Raw genomic sequence first — 18,736 nt, 5'->3', positions numbered from 1 at the left:
AAAACCCACAACTAGCTATCCCAGTCTATTCACCTGTGCTGATGCTCTTCCTGATACCAAAAACACCCAATTTCCATGCTTTGGGATACAACCAGAACTTTTGAAGGCTTCATTCATCTCTGGTTGGTGGGTCGGAACATGAATGTTTTCCTTAATAAACACTCATTGTTTGGGTAAAAGAAAAAAAAAATGTCCTGAGGATACAGCATTCAATCAGAAAAGCAAAAGGAAACAGCACATATGGAGAACGGTTTGGCTTCTTTCATTCTGTGCTTGTCGTTTTAGAAGCACTAATCTAGGAATGTGTAATGAACGAGCCGCTCACCTATTCAATAGCTATGACATGGGTGCTTGCTAACCTAACGGTCACATTGATCTTAGGCTGTCTGCAGTCACATTGAATGCCTGTTTCCTGAGAATTCACTAAGTACCCATCCACTGACTGCAGACAGGAGAAGTCAGCAATGGCAATGACAGGACAGGAGGTGGGACTTCCGGGGGAGGCGGGACTTCCGGGAGAAGTGGGACTTCCACAATGGGAATATTGAAAATGGCTTCTCCAGGGGCCAAGTTCACCACATTTTCTGTTACATTTGCTCTAACTTCTTTGTTTAAACACCGGAAAAAAGGACTTAGGTTCTACTGGCCTATTTTTCTTCAGTTTTGGGCTGAATTGGGAAGAAGAAAAGAAATGGGGGGGGGGAGGAGAAGGGGAGGGGGAAAGGGAGGGGGACGCTCATAGTCATTAGGCCGGCCAGAAAGCATTTGGTTGGTCAACAGCAGAACTCTTCTGGAAGAGTGACTTCTAGATTTCCTATTGAGGGCTCTCAGAGTGAAGAAAGTCAAACTTGATATCAAATAACTACACGGGGTATGTGTGCGAGCTTGAGGTGTTAAAGGAACAGTTTATAAAAAGCTTAGTTAAATATAGGAAGTACAGTCGCTTTCCAGGTAACTCGAGACTTGAACATCCGATACGGCTTTAATGCGGGCAATCTAGTTGGCCAATTTTCACAGCCGTATAATATATTGCATCTATTTTAAGATCTGTAATTTTCCCTCCTTAGCTATTTCTCAACGAGACCCGAAAACATTTCCTCTCGCCTGATTCATGCTCCGCTATTTTCCACATGCACATTCTTCACTTTTATTTTTCTCTACTAAAATAAATATTTACCTAGTTTATATACCCCTAACGGTAAGGGGGGAGGGAAGCGATAAATAAACACGAAATGCTTCACACTGATCTAACGGTCTATCAACTCCAAACCTAAATGTTGAATATCTTGGTCCTCATACCCACACTGTTAACATGGTAACTCGATGTAAAACACTTCGGGATTTTTAAAGGTTTTAATGTTTTTAATTTGAGCTCTTCAACACCCCCTTCCCCCTTTCCTCTCTGTGCATGGCAGGGAATATAAGTCCTCTGGGGCTCAGCTTCCTCGTCTGTGCAGTGGGACCACAGCCACTCATGGACCAGCCCTGATGTATGGGGAAGGGAGCATCCCATAAATGTGTCTGCCCAATGAGAACTTCCACACAGCTGGGCTGTGTTCAGCGATTGATAATTTTAGACGGAGCTTGGCTAACGGCTCTGTTCTTGCTGCTATGAATAAGCCCTGCGGTCCTCGGTTTCATCCAGGTTTGGATTTCACTGTGGCCCCAAGGGGTATAAAGATGAATTATTTGATTGTGAGGAGATATAAGAGATCGTGTGTCTGGCTGCTTTGCAAATCAATTCTCCTCCCAAAGATGCTCCTTCCTGCTTGAGATATACGGCTTTGTACGGATTCTGGCGGCATCTGTGTTTGTCATGTCAGAGGGCAAGGTACATGCAGATGGAAGATCACTGAGCGATGTAATCCGAGCGCACATGAGAAAACAGCCGCAGAGGGGGAACCCTTCACAGTGGCCCTGACAGCGCCTCAAATAAGCATTTACCTAATCTCTCCGCTGATTCCTATCTGGGTTCAGTGACTTCACTCAGCTGCCGGCTGCTAACCAGTTAGGGCATGCTGGTGATCTTGTCCACACTGTAATAAGATCTAGGGTCTTTCCCATAGAAAATTAGACTTGTTGCTGAGGGGGGTGCGACCCTGAGAGAACAGTGAACCTCACAGCCAGTAGAGGCCAGGTTATTGGGTTCTATTTATCACCGAATCCCAGGGAGGAGTAGTGAGGAGAATGTCTAGCAAAGAGAAGGTGGAGACAAGCAAATGGCTGGCCAGCAAGGGCTCATTACTCCTGCCGACCGGCAATAGTAATATCCACTTATAACTCTTGGGCTGCTTTATAGATGCTGGTGATGAACTGATTATAAGGGTGTAGACAAGTTTCATTCAGTCCTAGGATGTATACTGATTTGTCTTTTTATAATAAACTGGAGACAGAGCTAGGGCATGGCTCAGGCATGTCGAACATTCTAATCTCCAGCAGGCTATTTCCATGACACCACTGCCATATAAAGTCATACACTTATATTCTAGGTCAGCAGTACTAGAAAATGGGGGGGGGGGCTATATAATGTGTACAGTGCCCCACCCCTGGAATATCATTTCACATAAAGAGGGTTGTTAGTAAATAAACTAAAGATGGCTGGAACACAGGTACTATATATACTGCCATAGCACATGGTGAGTGACTCAGGGAAGGGTAGCACATACAGCACGGACACACTGCACATCGGGATGACATAGTTCTGAGTTAGACAGAGGGTGACGGCCTGAGTGCACCATGCTGCTCAGAGTGGTACACAGTCATAAATTACACATGTCCCATTCTGGAGCCAGAGCAACATCACTGCCTGGAATAGAAGCAGGGGCTAAGCAAGCCGCATCTTACGATTGTCCTTGGAGGGTTGGAGAGATGGCTTGGTGGCTAAGAGTACTTTCTACTCCTTCAGGGGACCCTACTTGTGTTCCTAATACAGACATCTGATGGCTCACGTACCTATAACTCAAGCTCCAAACGGGTGTGACGCCCTACAATAACACTGAACTCATGTGCGCACGTACAATCTCCTGTCTTTAAACACTTGGTCCCCAGCTGTCAGTGCTGCTTTGGAAGGTTCTAGGAGCAAAAGAAGAGGCCTTCTGGAGGGGGAGGTAGGTCAATGGGGATGGGTCTTGGGGTTTTACAGCCTCTTACCACTTCCTACCCACTTTCTGTTTCCTGACTACAGATGAACTTCAATCCGTTTTCTCCCATTTCTGCCGACAAGTCTTTCTCCCCATGATGCATGGTATCCCCTTGAACTAAAAGAAACTTTCCTTCCAGAGATGGGTCAGGAATTATGTCACAAGGATTAGAAAAGTAACTAGTGCATCCCAGCTCCTAAGATCACCCTGCCGATTTTGGACAGGAGTATAAGTCAGTTTTTGGTTGGACATCGCTTTGATAAGTGGCCCAACAACACCCATGCATTATCTAAGTCAAAAGGTACTCTTGGACAAATTCCAGGCTGGCTTTCCTGAGTCATGACTCCCTTGGAGTCAAGCTCTCCTCCAAGTACAGTTGTAAGTGGAGACACATTTCCCTGTGTCCTTCCCAAGCAGGGGCTGGGGCAGGACTCTGCTCACGGAGGTTTAAACCAGAGCTGGAAGGAACAGCAGGAGAATTTGCTTTCCTTGGCTGGGTTCTGTCACAGTATACATTCCTCCTATTAAAATATAGTGTGTTTTTCCAAATGGCACGATCTACTTCAACTGCTGTATTTTATCTGTCATCTAGCCCCTACCTACCCTGAACACTGGTCTTGGAAACATTTGGGGAGAAGAGACATGAAAAAGAAGAAGAGAAATATATGATGGGGGTGTGGCTGTGAGGGGTGGGTGTCTATGAAAATTTATGTGCTGAAAAACAGCTGTAAAATGTTTAATGTTTCAATGAACGTTTTATGTTTACAATAAAAAATCCTCTAGCTAAGAAGGGCTTTAAAAGTTAGAGTTCTAGACAGTGCCAAAGGGGGAAAAAAAAAGGCAAGGGGAACAGATTCCACAAAGCCTTCTCCAGAGATTGACAACCCCCACTCCAGCACACACACACACACACACACACACACACTATTAAACAATATAAAGATCTCTCTTCACAGGATGGATTTAGTACTCAGCTCAATGGTGAGTGAAACAGGGAAAAACAAGCCATGGAACCAGGGATAATGACCAACAAGAGTGGAAATTTTACTCTTTTCACCTGAAATCAAGCATCCATGGCATGAAGCCTTGGCAATCCAGGCTCTGAAAGGAGAGGTAGAAGGAACAGTTTAAGACATTTAGTTCAGCCAGATGCTTGTTCAGACCTGACTAGTCAATCAGTCCACTAACAGTGAGACTGACTGTGTGTATTAGGCTGGGTTTTTCCAGGATAGGGACCGCATGAGGAGTCCCTGACTTCGACAGTGAGACTCAGATTCAACTTCAAAAATCCATTCTAAGGGTTAGCACTGTGGCTCCTTAGGTAAAGGCCTTTGCCGCCAAACCTGAAAGCTTTAAGTTCAATGCACAAGGTAAAAGGAGAGGACTGTCTCCTAGAAATTGTACCCCATTCAAGTGACAATATAAATGTGGCTTCCAGAGAGAAGGGAACGTGTCTCCTTTCCCTGATGCAGTGTACTTCCTGCTTATGAACCTGCATGTGCCTGGTTCCTGGCTGGGCTGGAAAGACAGTCTGGGTCAGGGGCAGAGAAATAATACTCATGAGAGACTCTGAGGACACTCCACATGCTAACTCCATTTCCTTCTTCTCTCTGGGAGTCCCAGGAGGTATGTGGCCACTCCCTTGATGGGTCACCATATTTAGAAGGTCCTTAGTGTTTACTATAGTAGGATGGTCCCTGTGACAAGCTGCCTAGTTACTTGGCTCTCCATGAAGTTTCACGAGAACACCAGATACACAAAGATGGTGGATGAAACTCATGGCGTCACCCAAAGGGAAAGGAAAACCAGGTTGCTGAAACCCTTGAGAACTGAGGCCTTAGGGCCACATCAGAGACTGTGCAGACATAAACAGTTAGATTCATGACACACCGTGGGCTGCCTAGGGTGCTGCAGAAGAGTGGCTTATATGAACCATGAGCACAAACATATTGACTCATGCATACATATGCATACATACACACACTTATACACACCTCATAAATACACATGTGCACACATACACAAACACATATGCACACATATGTGCATACACATGTACACATGTGTACATACATACACACATATGCCAACACAGGTACACACACACACACACACAACCTATATATTTATCTACACATGATGTATTCTACTACTACACACAATAGTACTACAAAGCAGTAAAATAAATATGAACTAAAAACAGGCTGTGAGAAAAGGTATATACAAGAAGGAGATTCTGGTTCCTTCCAATACCCTTGTTCAGGGTCACGGGGCTTCCCTATTGAAAATAGAAAGCCAGAAGCTACCCAGTCACATTTAGAATGCTTCTTAGCTAAGAAATCGTTGTTTGTGTATGATTGAAATGCATGTGGGCATCTTTTTATTTGCTAAATCTGGCAAAGCTCAGGGGTCTGTAAACGCTCTTGTTAATACAGAAAGGACTATAGTAAACACGCCAGGCTTTTGCAGGCCTATCTTTGTCACCTATTGAGCTAATTCATCATCGTGTGAAGGAGCACCAGGCAGTCCCTACATAAGTAAGCTATCTCTGTTTCAATAAAACTTTATTTACAGAAGCAAGAACGTGTGGTTATTGACCATAGGCTACAGCTGTGACGCCCTTGCCCTGGGGAATCACAAAGGTACATCCCATGTGAGAGACTCATGGTCTGTAAGACTCAGAGCCTGTACTTACATGTCTCCAGTAATATGGGCTTACATTGAAAAAAGGGGGTGGAGTGCATATTCGTGTGCTTTCTATAGGGTTTCAAGTCAGGGCCTGTGAATAAATAATGATAATAACTTCATTTAAAACTGGGAAGGTTGAGATGGGAAATGAGGCTATCTAACCACACACACACACACACATGTACATATGCATACACATGCATGCATGCACACACACACATACTTCATGCACACATGCATACACATGTGAACATATATACAAACATATATGCATACACATGTGCATACATATCACACACTTGCACACATATGCAAACATACACACACATGCGGCGCGCGTACACACACACACACACACACACACACACACACACACATACACACACATCTAAACTGTGTGCGCTGGTGGACTAGTCTTTAGTGTGTCAAATTAAAAGCTTCCTTTACCTCAATTACTAGCAATTCAATCGGCCAATTGGCAGCCATAACACATTAACCTTTCTGCCAAATCAATTTCACCAAGTCCCCTTCCAGCACTCAGAGAAATTAAATGGCACCCCTATGCCTGCGAGGAGGAGCACGCTGTCTGCATTGCCTGCTCCAGCTTCCCATCCTTACCTGGAACTAGCATAGTTCCTGACCAGAGCCCTTCTCCTCACCAGATTGCCAGGAGCCTGCCTCGAGTTGTTTCCCCTATCCTGCAACCAGCTGGGTCCGAAGGTCCAAGACAGTGGATGCTGCCAACCACTGTCCACAGCGCAGGATTCACAAACCCCAGCAGCAGTGCTGGTTCTGCTTGGAATAAGCCTGCAGTCTTTCTGTCACAAGTCCTTGTGATGAGTACATTCACCTGGATACTGACCCAACCCACTACTGAAGTTACACGGGTGTTATAGGAGACCCAAGATCCAGCCCTTCCTGCCACCTCTGGTAGGGGGCACCTGGGCTGGCTTCCTAAGAATGGGAAGTGAAGCCTGGAGGTGGTGACCCACACCTTTGATCCCAGTAGAGAGGAGGCAGAGGTAGGAGGATCTCTGAGTTGGAGGCCAGCCTGGTCTACAGAGCGAGTTCCAGGACAGCCAGGCCTACACAGAGAAACCCTGGCTCAAAACAAAACAAAGCAAAGCAAACCAAAGGAAAGCAAAACAAAACAAAAAGAACGTGAAGTCTCAGAAGGGAAGGCTGCTTTCTAGTTCTGCCATGCTGGCTGCCTAGAGCTCAGGTGCAGACAAAACAACAGGATGCTAAGTTAAAACCAACCACAATAATAATAAAAAGCGTGAAGGACTGTTCCTGGATGAGCCAGAACGAGAAGCCTCTGTACACACACTCACGAAAGCACGCATGCTCGCATGCACATGCTGGAGAATGCGCCACCATCTTATAGAAGTGAGAGAATACAAATGTATTTGTATTATAAGATGCCAGTAACTTCGGTGCAGTACAAGTCTCATTATTTCAAAATTATCTCATGCCATCCCACTGGCTAGCTAGAACCCGGATTTTTCACTTGCAAAGCCCAGAGTAACACACAGAGAATCTTCAAATTACAAGTTATGTATAAATACCAATTTTATGTCTAATTACAACGGTAATGAAATCGCAGTCAGGATGGTGGCCCCATCGCACGCATGCCTCGTGTTTAATATTAGGACAGGGAACATGATTTCCTCAACTCTGGCAGCTTCTCAAATCTAGAAATGACTGCCGCTTCCCCTCCAATGACAACCTTAGGAACTTTTATGAGACAAGCACAGGGCCTTGGAAAATGTCACTTTCGCCTAACAGAGCTGTGTCTTTGGGAGTCAGAATCAGAACCTCTGACTTGGAGGCAGGTGGCAGCTGCCACTTAGAAGGCTACCTTCTAAGTTGGTTGCTTGAGGCCACAAGAAGGCAGCTTGGACTGACAGCAGAACCCCTCCCTGGACTCTGGACTGGTGTTGGTCTAGATTCACAGAAGCATGCTAACGCCTTTCTTTTGGGATTGGGGAAATGGACTCAAAGAAAACATGTGGATAAGGAGAAAATGGGATTGCGTCACCCGGGTAAAGGGCAGACGAGGGAATAGTTAGAAACAACTCAGCCACGGGGTGCATTCTGGACATCACTTCTATAAATGTGGGCTTGAAAACATGAGTTTCTGTTAGGTCAGATCAGGGCAGGAGGAGCACTAGGAGTCACACAAGGAACAGGGTGCCAGCATGTCCTCTGTGACACCTGGCTTTCAAATCTTCTTCCTATACATCCCACTAAATATAAATGCTCGTGCCACCCCCTCCCCCACTCTTTGCTTTGCAAAGATGTTCTCTGCTCTGGAATCTGTTTATGGGCTTCTGTGGTCAAGGTAAGGATGGGGTGTACAGCAGGTACCAGAAAGTCATTTTGTGTTGTGGGGGCTCATAGCTAAATACATTATGTGTGTCTGTATGGGATGTGAATAGGTGCCCAATATTGGAAAGAAATAAGGTGGTGTGTGTGTGTGTGTGTGTGTGTGTGTGTGTGTGTGTCCTCTAGTGACTACAGGGCCCACAGAAATGAAAATCATTAGTGTCCCCCATCTGACTCCTTTTTCTTGGCCATCAGATCTTCTCCTAGCTTTTATGGTCTTCCCCAGAATTGTATATTGATACACTTGACTGATATCCTTGTAATGGAAAAAAAGAGAAGCAAACAGGCCCTGCCTGAGCCCCTGTGTTCTAGGCCCTGGGGTTTCTGACTCCACTGCTTTAGTCCCTGGACTATAAACTACATTCCAAACCAGAACAGAGGCATCAGTTCATCTTGGAGATTGAGTCTGCTGATCCTTGTTTCCTTCGATCCTTTTCGCCTCCCTGGTCTCTGTGCTCACCGTGAGCTGGAGCTGCCCAGAGTGAACACCCGTGCACCTCCAGGACCAGTGTCTTGAAGGCACATCTGATGAGTCTTGTTTATAAAGTAGCGAAGATGTCTTCTCAGGAGTTTTGCTTTTTTGTTTGTTGGTTGGTTGGTTTATGGTTCTGAGGTGACCATGCCTTGTGTAGCCAGGGAGAGGCAAATTTCCAAAGGCAGACAGGCATTCTTAAGAGAAAGACAATCTGACTGGGACATGGTAGAGTGGTAGAGAATTTGTCCAGTATGAGGGAGAACCTGAATTTGACCCTCAGCTCTAAAGACAGAGACAGGGAGAGACCCAGAGGTGAACAAAGTTACAATGAGAGAGGACAGGAGCTCATCAGGATGATGTAAACCACAGTGCCCACTACCAGACCCAGCTAAGTCTACCCAGTGGATCAGGTCAGCTGTGGAAATGATACTCTGTGGCAGACAAACCCCAAGCCCCTTCCCATTCATTTTGCCAATAAGGAAATTCAGTGCCTTCCAGTTCCACAAAACACTGCAGACCACATCCTATGTAAGTACCATCCAGCACAGACAGCACTTGGCTCTGCCTCTATCTGTTCAAATGACCTGTAGTCTAAAGCACCTACTATGTGCTGGCGCTCTTTACTACTCCTTTGCCTGTGGAGACTCTTAGGAGAATGCATCAGGAATAAGACACATCTAGAAATCTCTGCACACAGAAAATGTCATCAAGTTGTTTTTAACTGCTTTCCAAAAAAAAAAAAAAAAAAAAAAAAAAAAAAAAAAAAAAAGTCGTCTTCAGGGTGCAGAGAACAGACATGCAGTGTTTACTCAGGACTTACAGAGTGTGATTTTCAATCTCAAGGGCGATTGAAATGGTTTTGATGTAAACTGAGAAAAACTGAGAAGGGAATGGATGATGCTTTCTCCAAGATTTTTGTCTTCATGCCAGAGGATTTTGAAAGAGTGGTATCAGCTTCCCTGAACTTCCCATGCCGTGGGGGTTTATAGCTGTCCTAGCAATAGAGGCAGTATGTATGTATGTATGTATGTATGTATGTATGTATGTATGTATGCATGCATGCATGCATGTATGATGCATTATAACAATAGAGCTCAAAACCAAAGTACCAAAAGACAATTTGCTCTGGAGCTGGCCAGGTGTCTCAAATGGTAAAGTACATAGCATTCAGACATGAAGACCTGAATCTGGAGCCCTGGCATCCACAGAAATGCTGAGCAGTGTGTGGGTCTGCAGTTTTAGTGCTGGATGGAACAGAGGGACAAGGATTCCTGGGGCTTGCAGCCCATCCAGTCTATCCCGTCAGGGAACTCCAGGTTCATTGACCCTGTCTCCAAACCTACACTACGCCTATACAAAACCGGCCCTGTGAACAGTTTGGGGAAGGCAGGGGGCTCATGGGATCCTTCCCCATTCTGCTATGGATAAGATTCTGAGAGAGAGGGAATCCTGGTCTTCAGCTGCTCACCTATATGGCTAAGCCCATGAGGCTTCAAGAGATAGCTCCAACCCCATGGCTAACTGCAATAGGTCATAAAGTAAAGCTAATAGGTAGGAATGTGGGAAAGAGATTGGTAGGGGAAGCGGGTAGCAGGAGTGGGAGCGAGGCGAGATGGGAGGGTTGTGTGTCAGAGCAGTCCGTATGCATTACGCACACATGTGAAACTATCAAAGGACAACTTTAGTTAATAAACCAATAAAATAGCAAGTAATCAAGGAAGATAACTGATACTGATTTCTTGCTTCTACTCATGGACACACTGGCACATATACCTATGCATGCACACATCATATGTGTGTGTGTGTCTATATATACACACAATGCACACAAATGAATTAAAACAAAGATGATCTGCATTTAGATCTATAGCATGGAAAGGGGCAAGATTGGAGGAAGAAGAGAGTGTTCAGAGGGGTCGTTGGGAAATGTTGCAGAAGTGAGGGCTCTCTGCCATCCCTTGAACACAGCAGAGAAGCCACGCTGCTAGTTCATCGAAGAGATAACCGGTCTGAGGATCTTATTCGGTCGCCTCGGGCTTCGTTCTTTGCTGGAATCCAGGGCTCTAAAGGAGTGCTCACCTAGTGATGAACACTTGTCCCAGATTTAATTACAGATTACGAAGGAAAGAGGGAGAGCTGGAACAGGGGGTGTGGCTGCAGTGTCACTAGAGCCACCTCCCTCTTCCTCCTGGATGGCCTGGATTCTTGCAAAGAGAATGAGGTTGAAATAGGAGGATTGTACTTCTCAGGCGTGGCCCAGAGATGAGCCCGCACAGTCTGTTCATCCTTTTCCTCATCCACAAGCCCAGTGGGGGCAGGGCAGGCTAAGGTCCAGGACAGATAAAAAAATCTACATCCAGCAATAAGCCACATTACACGGTGTCTACAGCTACAAGCAAATCCATGTTATATTGAGGGCTGAATGTTAAGTCACTGCAATTTGGGGGCCGTCACATCAACTGGCTCTGTCTGGTCCAAGAACACAGAGCAGAGCATGCTTGCTTCTGACCTTGACATATTAAAGGTGAAACTGTCCAGGCTGACCACCAAGAGAGCTCTGGTGGCCAGAGCAGTAGAGAGGCCACTCCTCAGATGCTCTGGGAAGAATGAAACCCCCTCAGTGACTGGGCAAGAAGCAAGAAAAGACAAGAGAGCAGGAAAGACAGAAACACACAAAAAGAACGAGGCAATGAGTGTATGCTATAGCTGTAGTTAATATATAGCTACAATATATGATATCAAATACTCATGTTATTATAGCCTGAAGCAAGCAGGGGATCTTACAGCCTGTGCCCCTTCCTCTCTCCTTTCTTCCTTCCCCTCTCCATCCTTCCTTCTCTCCTCTCTTCCTTCCGGTCTATTCTTTCCTCTCTCCCTTGCTACCCAGGAACTCTTGCTACATAGCCAAGACTGGCCTCAAACTGAAGATCCCCCTGTCTGCCTCATATACCAGAAGGCTGGGATTACAGACATGATCCACCACATCTGGCAAAATTTTTTAGAAAATGTTTTTTTTTGTTTTTTGTTTGTTTGTTTGTTTGTTTGTTTTTTTAGACAGACAATGAATGTATAAATTGAGAGCAGTGGGCCATAATGTGTCGGTGTCACTTGTCTATTGTGGAACACAGAGTGGTGCCTAAATCATTAACAATGGTTTCTGAGACTTGTGGGCTGAGAGTTATATATCTGGTCAACATTCAATGACCCCTAACACAAAAGCTAAGAAGTACAGGAGCCAGGGATGGCAAACCCAGATACTGAATGGCCAGACTCCAGGCACATTCTATGCTGATGTGCCACTAAGGGACATGAGCTCTGGGTCTGGTTCTAGGAAAAGGGAAAAGAACTTGTCTTTTGGTTAAAACAAAACTAAAAACAAAACAAAAAAAACCCCCAAAAACCAAAAACCAAAAAACAAACAAACAAACAAAAAAACAAAAACCAAGCTTCAGAAGAAACAAGAAACAGTGACGACTGTGGACATTTATGCACACGCAGGCTTGCAGGACTGTAAATCCAAGACTTTTCTCTTATATTGCCAGAGCCTCAACTCACTTCAAGGGTCACGAATTTGAAACGCTGGCAGACTCCCTGGGAGCAAATATGGTGGCCCAGATCCTAAACATATGACTGCATTTCTCAAAGATGCACTGAGATGAGTCCCTGAGGAAGAATTAGGGGTTTCTAAGGACTCTTCTAGAACTACAGACACACACACACACACACACACACACACACACACACGGAAAGATAAGGGAGAGAGAGCATGTAAAATTTGAAACAAAATGAGGTTGTAAGGGTTTTAGTGTGTGTTTGTCATAACTGAGGCTGTCGCTGCCAAACATAATTTCTTGGGGGAAAAAAAGAGGAAATAATTGAGAAAGAGCTATATCACTGTCATGCTCAGATGGTCGCAAGGATGCTCTGGGGGGTTACCCACGCACATCTTCAAGTCTGTGAGACAATCTGCAGTGGGCCTTAAGTCTTACCTATGGGGTCTGGAAGACATCGGTTTCCAAACACTAAAGGTTCAAAATTAGTACAAGGAGGAACATTGCTAGGAAGACTGGAAGGGATGGGAGAGCACTGCAGCTTTCAGGAGAGCAGTATAATTAAACAGAAACCGTTGTTTTTCTGAAGACAGTCATTTCATATGGTAACGCTTTTATATGTAAATTATTAAAACTCAGAAACAAAAACCTTTTGCTTTAAATTGAATTGAGACTATCTTAGAGTAAAACAGTTTGGCGAGGACGTGCTTAAAATGAAAATAAAACAGTTTAAGTAAAAGGAATCATATTTTGCAGGGAGAAAATGCAAATAAAGACTGTGGGTCTCCCCCCCCCCCCCAATTTGTTTGTTTTGTTTTTGATTGCTGCATGCTATACTGAGGAAAAGATAATACCGCTGGCTACAGATCCATTCTTAACTTTCTGCTTAAAGCTAAGCGATGTTTCCATTTGGTAAATTATAACTGTTACCCAAACCACCTCAGAGGAGAGGCTACATGGAAATATTATCAACCCGAGTAAGACAGGGAAAACGTACTTATTTGAATAAAGATGCCTATTTCCAAATGTTCTTTCAACGTGTCTGGGGAAATCTCTTTTCTTTGGAAACAATTATACTTAAAATCTCTCTCCTTTCCCGAAACAAAATTTGATGTCACCTGAATAGATGTGGGGAAGGTGGTCTCCCAGAAGGAATGCACAGCAATGCCCCATGAACCCCCTGGAGGGATGTCACTTCTTGGCCACTATCTTTCTTATGGTGCCTAGGATCTGCACTATACATAGTATATGTTTCTGCGAGAATATTACAGACAAGGAAATGAGACCGTGAGAAGTAAGGGCTTCCTTGATGCTCCAGGGACACTATGGGATAGGTTTAGCTCTAAAGTCAGGTGTGTAGCCATCACTGGGGTCGTAACCTCAGCCAACAACCATTAGCTCTGCTAGAGAGGAATCCATTCACCCACTCAACACTCCTGCTTCCTACAGTGTCTGATACCTCAGGTTAACAACTGTGCAGAATGAATCAAGGTTGTGTCAACGGGGCTATGGGAGCCGCTTTTTCCAGTTCATGGCTTGCTCCTGCATGCTCTGTGTCCGTTCTTCACTGCCATCTTCTTGATCTCAACGACCTCTCTCTTCCCCACTCCAGCTTACATGCATTAAACACTCAATAAATATTTCTTAGCTCTAAAAAATTCCTTAGAAAAACTAAGTCCCTTAAACAATATATACATATATATAAACATAAGTGTATACATTCAAGTATATATATATATATATATATATATATATATATATATATATTAGACTTTATATAAGGCATATGTTTATATATTTAATATACAACCAGATATATAGCCATCCTGGCTTTTGATAAATGTAATGACATTGATCTACTACATGTCCATCTACTGCATAGCCATCAAGAAATGAAGGGTGAGTAGGCATGGTGGCACCTGCCTTTAATCCCAGCACTTGGGGAGGCAGAGGTAGGCAGATCTCTGTAAGTTCAAGGCCAACCTTCTCTACATACCAAGTTTCAGGCCATCCAGGGCTACATTAAAAAAAAAAAAAAAACCTGTGTCTTCAAAGAACAAAAACGAAAGACACACACACACATAAAAATATATGCATATAGGTCATATACGCTGGCATATATTTTAGAGTATCAGCTATTAAATAAATCACACATATATTTCCCATCAAGAAGATACATCCTCAGCAGGCAAAGGAGCTCTCTGCTATTCCTGAAGAACTGAGTTCAGCATCCAGACTCACACATGGCAGGGGAGAACCAATTCCCCGAGGTTGGTCTCTAACTTCCACACCCCTGCCTCAGCAGATGCATGCCTGTGTGCTTGCCACATAAAAGAATAACAATAACAGTAACAGAGAGGGACATGCAGTAGATCAATGTCATTACATTTATCAAAAGGCAGGATTTTCCCATAGCAACAAAATAAATACATATTTTAAAATAATAAAAGGCATGATTTTTTCTTTTTTTTCTTTCCTTTTCTTCACTTACCATTTTGCCTTCACTACATCCGGATCACATTCTTTTACTCCTCCAAGTTCAGCCCAGATTCTCCCCACTTCCCTGATTATCCAACTGTTTAGGAGAAGGAGAGTTGGTTTTGTGGGCTTTTTTCTTTTCTTTTCTTTTTTTTTTTTTTTTTTTTTTTTTTTTTTTACAAATTGGATATTTTATTCTGTAGGAGTATCACCTCTTCTATTCATGTATATAACACAAGACAACCTTCGGACATAGTTACAAAGTTTGACTCTGATTCTAAAACTTGAAAAAAGGCATTAAATTCATTTAGCTTCTGGTAATGGAGGGAAATAGAACTCCTGTGCTGGTTATTTTTTATTTTTTTATTTTTGGCACCGAAGTGCCTCCTTCATGAGGATGTGCAGTGAGAGTCCCTTGTGGAATTTCCTCCTGACTCAGAGTCACATATGGCCTTGGTGGCAAGACAGCTGTGGAACCACATAATTGTTTACAAATGTGCAAAATAACTACCCGAACCAATAAAAAATAATAACTTGGGCATCCATAAACAGAAATACTATAAACACACAATGGCTCATACTTTATAAACACTATGGAGGGGAACAGACAGCCGCCCAAGCCCCTTATTTTGAAATCTCCCTCTATAAAGCCAATGACGTCGTCAGCAGTCTAGCCAGCTGATGCCCCGTGCCATATGCAGCAAATGGCCTCTTGATCGTTATCAACAGTTACAACATAGGTGTTGTGCTGGCTGGTTTCCTGTGTCAACCTGACACAAGCTAGAGTCATGAGAGTCATAGAGATACAAATGTCTCTGTGAGATCAGCTGTAAGGCATTCTCTCAATTAGTGATCAGTGGGGGAGAGCCCAGCCCATCGTGGGTGGTGCCATCCCTGGGCTGGGGGGTCCTGGGTTCTATAAGAAAGCAGGTTGAACAAGCCATGGGAATCAATCCAGTAAGCAGCACCACCCCCCCACGACCTCCATAGCAGGTTCTGCCTCCAGGTTCCTGTATGTCCTAACTTCTTTCATTAATGAACAGCAATATGAAAGTGTAAGCTGAGTAAGTCTTTTCTCCCCAGCTTACTTGTTGGTCACGGTGTTTTGCTGTGGCAACAGAAACCGTAACTGAGGCAGGTGTCATTAACAGGACTGCAGACTAGTTAGATTCGTTCACCATGAGATTCATGTCACCCTGTTCTAACAAAGTGTCAAAGTAGCAAATGACTTCCCATCACCAAAGAGTTAGGGAAGGATGGGAAACGAGGTAGCTACCAGGAGGAGGGGATGGAAGTGAATACAGGCTGGAGCCTTCCTAATAGTCCTGACTACTGTGCAGCTCACTGACCCCCGGGATCCACACAAGACCAACCTGAAAGGATTCCACAGTGGAGCATCTATCCAAAGGGGGAGCAGTCCGGTCCTTTGGCGCTTCTTCCTTCCAACCCCCTTTTTGTTCCCATCCTACTTCCTGTATTTGTCTGGAAAGGCTCTTACTCCATCATCAAAACCCAAATCAGTTATCTCCTCATCAAGCACGATGCTGGTATCTATCATCAGAGAGACTGGATCTCACTTTCTCAGCAGCACTTCGGAGCCCTGGACCCTGAATTCAAACACTTGACACACGTTGGACAGGTGAGGACCAAACATAGGTCAAAAGGTGCTGGAGCTGAAGCAAGGTACGGAGCAGACTGAGCTTGTTGTCTGTACAGTATAGCCTCCCATACGGTGGGGTTATGATATGCTCATGGGTCATTCTGGGCTCTATACTTCTTGCAATTATTATACCACTACCTGCCATAACACTCATGAGGTCCTGTGTCTATGTTCATGTGACCTTGAAAACAGGCACATACTCACATTTGACATAGGCCTCTAGATGTGGTGCTAAAGGGCTGACAGCCTGTGCTTGATCACGTGATCTGTGACAAGAACATCTCCTCTTTGACACTTTTCGGAGAAAATGTGGCTTCCTGACATCCCCCAAACAACTGTCTGTGCGAGATGTTATTAGCTCCATTTTACAGATGAGAACATCAAGGTATCCCCTGCCCCCTGAGTTTGGTGAGTGGAATGGGATATTTCCTTTTCTAATGTAAAATTTAATGATTAATTAAAAAGAACAAGCTAGTAAGTAAGACCACACAAATAAAAACTGGCTGAGGAGACAGAGGAGTCAAGTGTGGTGGTGCACACCTGTATTCCCAGCATTCAGGAGGCAGAGGCAGGAAGTTCAGGATTTCAAGGTCATCCATTGGCTACATAGAGAAACTGAGGCCAGCCTGGGCTACCTGAGACTGATTCAAACAAACAAAAAGACAGCTGAGAGAGAAACAGAGGGGGGAGGGGAAGAGAGAGGAGGAAAGGGGGAGGAGGGGAGGGGATGGGAAGAGGGGGAGATGGGGAAGGAGATGGGAGGGGCAGGGGGAGGGGGAAGAGGAGGGAGAGGGAGAGGAGATTAATTGTCTGGGTATGCAAAAAGTCCAGGAAGATTTTAGGACATGTGCACCCATTAGATAAATGAAGACCTTGTAGTCAGCAAGGCTTCCTTCTGTATCATGTAAATAAATCTCTGTGAAGTGGTCTTCTCTGGCCCGGATAAGTGCCCCCTAAGGGCTTATGTGCTAAAGCTTGGTAGCTAGTCTGCAGTACTCTTGAGAGGTGATGGGGACTTATCCAGGAAGTGACATCATGCGGATGCAATCTAGTACCACAAAGTAGATATGAAGAGAATATTGGAAACTCAGTATCTGCTTCTCCTCTATTTCTTGACACCATAATGTGAGTGGCTCCATCACACATTAATGTGAGACTCTTAAATCCAACAGGCTAACCCACCACAGACAGAAACCTCTGAAATGTGAGCAAAAACACATTTCCCCTCCGAAAGCTGATTTTCTCTGGTGTTTTATTACAGTAACAGAAAGCTCACTGATACAAGCTCATATGAACTCCGGTCTTCCACTGCTGAGAAGGCAGCAGATAAAGATGAAGGCTGAGACTGAACAAGGGTAACTGTCCGATGTGGACAGATCCATCAGAGACAGTATCATGAGCACCCAGAAGTGGCGATTTGAGCTCTCCGGGCAGGCTGCATCTGGGACCAAGTTCTATGAAATGCATTGGAAGCTCAGGCAGCAGTGAGCTGATGAACCAGATCCCATGCTGCTTCCAAAGCCTGGAAGCCAATGGCTTCGAAAGGAGAGATCTGGAAGTCAGAAGTAGGAAATGGAGGTGTTAAAAACAGTGTCCCCTCCACAGGCTCAAAGAGGAATCTTCCTTTGGCCCTTGGGATCTGGTGTCCCCTGATACCCTGAGTCAGTGCTGGCACAGTTCCTGTGTCTGTCCCTGCCCTCAGATCACGTTCTCTCCATGTTCTCTCATGTCATGGTCCTTCATCTCATGTGTCCCATGACATTTTCATAGGATGCTAATAAAGTGGGATTAGGGACATCCCTATGACTTGATTTTAGCTCAGTCTTCTGGCTTTCCTTTTTATTTGTGGTTCCCGCTCTTGATGACAGCACTTGCTGACACAGACTCACTCTGAGACCACTGTGATTTCAAGAGACCTTGCCCAAATGGCTGCTGGTGGTGGATTCTCTTCCTCCCTCTCACTCTGAATCCAAGTGGGATACGAGATGCCAAAGGGCCTCTAAGTTATCAGAAGAACGATCTAGAGTATCACAGGGCTGGTGACCCAGAACCTGACAAGTGTGTCGGGCTGCATAGCCAACAGAACTCTTCAAACAGAAACTGCTTCCCACAGAGATTCTGATGGAGCAAGAAAAGCAAATCCCCGTTGCCTGAGCCAAGCTCGCTGTGTTTTAAATAGTAGTAGAATGTACCTTCCTCACTGGTGAATCTTCTAATTGGTTTGTGTGCTCAGTTTTAATCTTTGGCATCCAGTCTTCACCCAGTAGCCATGACTTTGGCACGAGTCACACCAAAACGCATAACGTGCCATACATCATGTCAAGATATATTTATCATGTAACATGTTGCCTTGGCT

General features: G+C 44.6%; 1 protein-coding gene across 6 annotated transcripts in view; it reads right to left on the bottom strand.

Moving 5' to 3' along the window:
• Wwox (WW domain containing oxidoreductase) overlaps positions 1-18,736 on the bottom strand; it is a 902,911-nt gene that overhangs the window by 384,991 nt on the left and 499,184 nt on the right. Inside the window, exon 9 of one of the 6 annotated variants that reach the window (XM_076915930.1) lies at positions 5,877-5,919. The exons of the other annotated variants lie outside the window; for them this stretch is intronic. Within the exon in view, the coding sequence (XP_076772045.1) occupies positions 5,908-5,919 (12 nt within the window). The 3' untranslated portion in view covers positions 5,877-5,907. Of the gene's footprint in view, positions 1-5,876; positions 5,920-18,736 lie in introns of those variants that run through there. 6 annotated transcript variants of the gene reach the window in all.

This window comes from Arvicanthis niloticus, chromosome 18, assembly GCF_011762505.2.
Source record: "Arvicanthis niloticus isolate mArvNil1 chromosome 18, mArvNil1.pat.X, whole genome shotgun sequence".
In the NCBI taxonomy this organism is placed as follows: Eukaryota; Metazoa; Chordata; class Mammalia; order Rodentia; family Muridae; genus Arvicanthis; species Arvicanthis niloticus.
This window is presented reverse-complemented; position numbering and strand designations above follow the sequence as displayed.